General features: G+C 40.5%; 1 protein-coding gene across 1 annotated transcript in view; it reads right to left on the reverse strand.

Annotated features, from left to right (window-relative positions):
* The window catches only part of LOC142499604 (sodium channel protein type 2 subunit alpha-like), a 73,016-nt gene that overhangs the window by 22,840 nt on the left and 42,457 nt on the right, over positions 1-7,719 (reverse strand). Inside the window, 1 exon segment of the mRNA XM_075609186.1 lies at positions 1,648-2,130. Coding sequence (XP_075465301.1) covers positions 1,648-2,130 — 483 coding nt within the window.

The raw sequence follows: 7,719 nt of genomic DNA on the forward strand, positions 1-7,719 counted from the left end.
AGAATCTGATGTTAATTTGATGGAGTTATTCCATTACTCTTACCCAACCTTGGTATATATGATGCATTGTGATCCAGGAATGAAAAGACCATCATAATGTTTCAATTATGTCAAATAAATAATTTTTGGAAAAGTTTAAGTTCTGTAACAGTGAAGCAAGACAAAATGCAAATGGCATAACCATACCACTCATTAAACTCAGGCAAACCTTACATTTATATTTAAATTCATGGAATCATGATCTACTGCAAGAAGGGAGCATTCATCATTTTCCAAATGCCTTTATGAAACTCTTGTAATGACTGAAAACCCATATGTTAATAAGTACTTGGTATTCCATTGAATTAGATACGGTATTAAATATAATCTAAAAAACCTTCTAAATTTAATGTATTTAAACATTTTGCAATCTGTCTGAAAAATGATGCATGATCCCTTTGCATGTTTCCTTGTATTGGTTAGCTGCAGATCATGGCATGCACTTTACGTTGTTGAAGTACAGTGGCAGTCAACAACCACTTACCACATATAACCAGGTATAGCGGCATCAACGTACTGTAACTGTTAATGGAAAATGATTTTTAAAACATCATGCTGATTTATTAAATTCAGAACCATGGAGAGTGGCAACACTGTAATGTGTACAAAGCAAACATTTTGCTAGATCACAAAACAGTGAACCAGTGCCAGTCGTGCCTGATCATGCTATGGTAAGGTTAAATAATTCAGCATTAAAAACAGCTGGGCATATTTGTTATTTTATTGTAATGGATGGAAAGGGCCTTAGCTGAGTTGCATGCAGTCTGATAGTCATTGGTAAAGTAACCATTAATTACTTGTGTAGACACGTTGCTATGTCTTGTTAAAAAGCACCAGAGCTGCATTCTTGATTGCTTCAACTTGGTTTTACCCCTGTGAGAAGTGAAAAGGGGAAGCAATAAAGATCAAAATACAATATTTTTCTTCAGATTCCTGTTGTGTAAATTCTAATAAGCTAAAATCACGGAAAGATTTTCAGATTAAACTGTATTTTAGTTTAGATTGCATATTTTCATGCATTTATTGCAAAATAACTATCTATGGCATATTCAGTACTGTACTGTAGCTCTATAATTTGTCCACATAGCAATGTCAGAATGAAAATATTTTAATTTATAACTATTTATTTTTGGACATAGCTACAATCAATACACTTTAGGGGAGATATATCCAAACATTTTACTGTTTTATTAATTGTATTTAAAAATAATATTTATAGCACTATACTGTATGTAATAATGTACAGATTATTACTGTTGTAATAACCATATTACTTGACAAAAACGATTTTGTACTTTGGTAAATAAAGTGAAAAACTAGACATATTTTTTTGATTTCCTGTTAAAAGTGATCTTCTTCACAATTTCCTCTTCCTCTTTTTATTAAAAAATATAATTCGGCATTTACTGTGATAATGTATGTTACCATGCACTGGGAAAATATTAGTAGCAATACTGTCATGTTTATCATCATATAAAACTCTATTAAAATACATGCTATTATTTATTAATATAAAACACAAAAACAAAACAATGTTAAAGAACATTGAAAAGTTTGGAAGAATGGATTATCTTTAATTATTGATTCTTCATTTATAATAGATCCTACCTCTTTGCTTTCCTCTACATCTGATTCACAGCTAAAGTCTTCTTCTGTATTGAGATTTTCCAAATCGGATTCCCCGGCAGCAATAGGCACTGCTACAGTGAGGCACTGTTTGTTGATAACTGTCATGTATTCTTCCTCATCAGCTTCATTTTGTTCCATTCTTCTGCCTATACCACTGGTGGTTCCATTCCTATTTCTTAGGTAATCCTGTTCCTTGATTTTTTCCACAGATGAATGGTTGAAAACACAACTATGTTTGTTGTCTGAAAGTTCTTCAAGTTGCTTCATTTCATCTATATTTGTTAGATTAGTAACAAAGAATTTTTGGAAAAACTCATGTAAACATTTTTTAACATAATCAACTCCCTTCTGCATCCTGCCTACTGCGATCTGAAGATTGTTAATTTCACTATCATTGTCTGTAGCAGAAAGATTTTCGGAACTAAATGAGCTTAACAGCAGGGCCAGGAACAAATTCAGCACCTAGGAGTAGAGAAAGACAAGATGAAAGCATAATAAACATGTATGTGACCCTATGGAACAGGGCCTTAACCCCTGTCTAAAAGGGCTTCAATAGAAAGCCTGTATTTGTCTGAGGAATCCAACAGGGAGCTGGTTAATTGCAGCTACAGACAATTAATCAGTTTCCACCTGGCTCATCAGATAGGTAGAAAAGCCTCATGCTTGAATTGCAGCAGGTCTCTTAAGCACAGAAGGACTGTGCTGCCAGCATGATACCTTGAAACCAAACCCTCTATATCCAGGGTGATGGGACCCTGTAACCCGCGGTGGCCCCCCAATGGACACAAAGAGAGACTGACAGAAAGAGCCCCCTGCACACAGGTACCTCTTTGGACTTTTGGGTGATAGGTTGGAAAGAGGCTTATCCTTCCAGCCCTGCAGATAGGTACTGGGAAAGTAAGTTGGCCCCTGAATAGGGATATTTATTTTTAAACTGTATTGTTTAAAGTGTTGGGCTGAATAAAAGCCATGGTTTAATTTCCCCAAATCTGTGTCCCTGGTTGTAGCTCTGCACATGTCGCTTACACCCAATTACAATAAAAATAATCAATTGCTAGGGTGGAGAATTAGTGCATGTTATCAGATTACTTTAAAATGGAAAGAAAAAGTACATATATAAAGTGTGTGTTTTGTGCTGTTTTTCAAGTAGAGATGTGTTCTCAAACTGTATAAGCACTTATGAAAAAAGAACAATGTTCTGTTAATCGGTGCTACCAATGTATGGTTACAAAGTATCAGTATACAGTATAAACTGTTAATACAATAGACTTGCTTGAAGAAAGGATTATAATGGCATCATGAGTTCTGGTACACATTCAGAGATGAATGCTCAAAATAAGGGAAGGTCCTTGTTGATAATACAGATAGTAGCTGTTGTGTCCAGCCCTCTCTGATTTTCTTCCTAAATGGACTCCCTCCCTAGAGCTTGCAATAGTAATGTCCAGCAAAATTACTCCCACTGTTTGTCACAATTGTGTGGTAAGTAAATATTAATACTCACGATGAGATGCCGTCCCTTTCACGTGTGCGTGCCTCACGTTGTGAAGTAGATGCAGGTAATCCAGTCAGAGGAAAAACAGAGCACGGCAGCAGAAGAAGGGCTACAATACTAAGGCTATATTAAAAACAATTTCATGAAAAAGTGACAACATGGCATACATGTAGTAAGTGCACTCTAACCCGTTACACGCCTGTCTTGGCGCTTCAGAGAGTGTATGGTTCTATTATACATAAACATATAGTGAAATCTATCTAATGATTAAAAACAACAATAGACCTTACCATGGAAGACTCGTTTCAAGAGAACTCAGTCTGTCTATATGTATCATTATAAGCAATAGAACAAATAGTCTTAAACAATGGATCTATAAAAACCTCACCCCTATGAATAATTGTATGAGATAGTACATATATATATATATATATATATATATATAAAACGCTTAAAATTTGCATAAGTAAAAAAATATATACTTATCCCTATAAAATTAATCCAGAGTCAAAACATGATGAATATAGAGAGTGCACAGAACAATTTTTTTTCTTATGCTAATCTTAAGCGTTATATATACACAGCTAAACCCCGTTATAACGCGCCTCGTTATACTGCGATTCGGTTATAACGCGGTTTTCCCGTGGCTCCCGTTTTAAAAAAAAAAAAAAAAAAAAAAAAAATTAATTTTTTTTTTTTTTTTTTACATTTTTTTTTTTGCACACTGCACACACTGCACACACTCACTGCACACACACTGCTCATTGCTCACACTGCACACACACTGCACACTGCACACACACTGCTCATTGCTCACACTGACACACTGCACACACACTGCACACTGCACACACACTGCACACACACTGCTCATTGCTCACACTGACACACTGCACACACACTGCACGCACACTGCACACTGCACACAATTATTATATAGAAATAAACAGACAACTGCACTTTAACAGATGTATTTTGCCTGTACAACGTCTTGTGACTTTTGTTTCACAAAGTTAAGGGGGTGGGAAGTCATTGTGCTGTGGGGGTTGGGGGGGTGGCGGGGCCATGCGCTGCGGCTACGGCGGGCCCTGTACTGCGGCGGGGGGGGTTAGCGGTCTGTGTGTGTGAGTGCCTGTCTGTGTGTGTGTGTGTGAGTGCGCGAGTGCCTGCATGTGTGTGCGCGCGTGTGTGTGTATGAGTGCGTGAGTGCCTGTGTGTGTGTGTGTGTATGTGTGTATGTATGAGTGCTCCAGCCCGAGTCCGTGGAGGGAGGGGGGGGGGGGAGAGTAGCGGGTCCCTCCTGCAGCCAGTGGAGGGAGTGGGGGGAGAGTAGCAGCTCCCTCCTGCAGTCCGGGGAGGGGGGGGGAGAGTAGCAGCTCCCTCCTGCAGTCTGGGGAGGGGGGGGGGAGAGTAGCAGCTCCCTCCTGCAGTCCGGGGAGGGGGGGGGAGAGTAGCAGCTCCCTCCTGCAGTCCGGGGAGGGGGGGGGAGAGTAGCAGCTCCCTCCTGCAGTCCGGGGAGGGGGGGGGAGAGTAGCAGCTCCCTCCTGCAGTCCGGGGAGGGGGGGGAGAGTAGCGGGTCCCTCCTGCAGCCCGTGTAGGGAGGGGGGGGGGGAGAGTAGCAGCTCCCTCCTGCAGTCCGTGGAGGGAGGGGGGGGAGAGTAGCGGGTCCCTCCGCTCAAGCCACGCCCCCCCTCCCTGTCAAACCTCCCACCTCCCGCTCCGGCTCTTACACACATTTACACACACACTCAGACACTTACACACACTCACAGACACTTACACACACTTAGACACACTTAGACACACACTCAGACACTTACACACACTCACAGACACTTACACACACTTAGACACACTTACTCAGACACTTACACACACTTAGACACACTTAGACACTCACAGACACTCACAGACACTTACACACACTCAGACACTTACACACACTCACAGACACTTACACACACTTAGACACACTTACACACACTCACAGACACTTACACACACTTAGACACACTTAGACACTCACACACACTTACACACACTTACACACTCACAGACACTTACACACACTTAGACACACTTAGACACTCACACACACTTACACACACTTACACACACACTCAGACACTTACACACACTCACAGACACTTACACACACTCACACCCACATACACACACCCATATACACACACACACTTTCTCTCCCATATATACATACACACACACACTCTCTCACTCTACACAGACGGGGGGTGGGGTCGGAGCAGAGGAAAGGCCGCGACCAGCACCACCACCCGCTCCCCCCCCCTCCTCCCGCGCAGGCAGCGGGAGCGCCAGGGACAGCGGTGGGGAGAAGAAACCCCCCGCTACCACCTCCGTGCAGGCAGCGGGATCTGAGGTAAGCGGCGACCTGAGGGACATCCCCGCTCCCATCTCCTGCCCCGCGGCCTGTCCCGCGGTGACAGGGGGAAGCGGGGACAGGAGGGACATCCCCGCTCCCATCTCCTGCCCCGCGGCCTGTCCCGCGGTGACAGGGGGAAGCGGGGACAGGAGGGACATCCCCGCTCCCATCTCCTGCCCCGCGGCCTGTCCCGCGGTGACAGGGGGAAGCGGGGACAGGAGGGACATCCCCGTTCCCATCTCCTGCCCCGCGGCCTGTCCCGCGGTGACAGGGGGAAGCGGGGACAGGAGGGACATGCCCGCTCCCATCTCCTGCCCCGCGGGATGAATATGCGCTAAAGCGCGGCGGCCATTTTTTTTCCCGCGACCCCGTTAGTAACGCGGTGGTCTCGGGGTGGACCCCGAGACCCGCGTTATAACGGGGTTTAGCTGTATATATATATATATATATATATATATATATATATATATATATATATATATATGTATATATGTATGTATATGAAAAAAAGAAAAGAAAAAAGTGCCCGATCTTCGTGTGATAACGTATACAAATTTTAATAAAACATGTGAAAATTGGTCGCTTTTTTCTTTTCTTTTTTCTTAGGTTCGTCAAGGGAGTTTGTTGCACCCAAGAAGAAAGCTGCCAACATCTTTGTTTTATTTGAGATCAACACAGGTTTTATATATTTTTTTATTAGATTCACTCACATAGTATACATACATATATTTGGACAATAATATACATATATATATTTTTCACATATATATATATATATTTTTTTTTTTCACTCATGATTTTTATTTTTTCTATTTTTGTATTTTTATCTTTATATATTTTTTTAATTATATATCATTTTTGCTCAATTATATTTGCATTAAGTCAGCATTGTAATTACATTATTGATCATTGTATGAGCACATGATTTTTGTTCATTATTACCTTATTCGGTAAAGTAGTGGTATTTACATCGATTTATTATAACATCATTTTCAATGTAATATTTCTGGTTATATCCTTGCATTTAGGCGCAGTTTTTTCTTTTTCCCATATATAAGACACAACCCCAGATATATACTTTGTATATCAGTATTGCTTGACCTGAAGAAGAGAGGATAACTCTCGAAAGCTTGTCCTATGACATAAATTGTTAGTCCAATAAAAAAGGTATCACCGAATACTGAAGAACTCATTTATTCTGCACTATATATATATATATATATATTTACAGTTTATACTTTGAGATAGATTACATACTACTGCAGATCAATTTGATTTCTTTCAAAAAAAGATCTATCCATTCGATTAAATATAAATCCACATGCATTAGTTCATTTGCATCTATATCCTTAGTCGCAATATACAGCATAGTACACATATATGTTTATACAATATAATTGCTTTGACAGTATATGTGGATCTGTGTTTATATAGTATCTTCTACAATTATTGATAGGGGTGAGGTATTTATAGATCCATTATTTAAGACTTTATCTGTTCTATTACTTATATTGATACATGTAGACAGACTGAGTTCTCCTGAAACGAGTCTTCCATGGTAAGGTCTATTGTTGTTGTTTTTAATCATTAGATAGAATTCACTATATGTTTACATCACATTTGCTATTGCTCGGTACGAGCATAATTTTTAGGGTGCTTGTTCCTCCATCTATAGGGTGCCACTGCAGACAGCAGGGAGTTTTCTCTCCCAACGTCGTCTCGCTGATACTATCACCTGCGCAGCACCTGACGGCACGTCACTTCTGGTTGAGGGAATAAGCTTTATAAAGCAACCTTTTCAAATAGATCCATACACTCTCTGATGAAGCACCAAGACAGGCGTGTAACGGGTTAGAGTGCACTTACTACATGTATGCCATGTTGTCACTTTTTAATTAAATTGTTTTTAATATAGCCTTAGAATTGTAGCACTTCTTTTGCTGCAGTGCTCCGTTTTTTCTCTGACCGGATTACCTGTATAAGCGCTTAGCCTGGGATTCACTAACTTTCAATAAGGAGTGTTAATTGCAATTGACTTGAATGGCAATTAATGTCTGATAGAGCTCCCATACTCCTAAACAGAGCTTAGTGAATGTCCCTCTTAGTTTTGTCCCACGGCATTAAAATTGGTATAAAACAACCAACAGAATGAAAAAAC

This window comes from Ascaphus truei, chromosome 7 (assembly GCF_040206685.1).
Source record: "Ascaphus truei isolate aAscTru1 chromosome 7, aAscTru1.hap1, whole genome shotgun sequence".
NCBI lineage: Eukaryota > Metazoa > Chordata > Amphibia > Anura > Ascaphidae > Ascaphus > Ascaphus truei.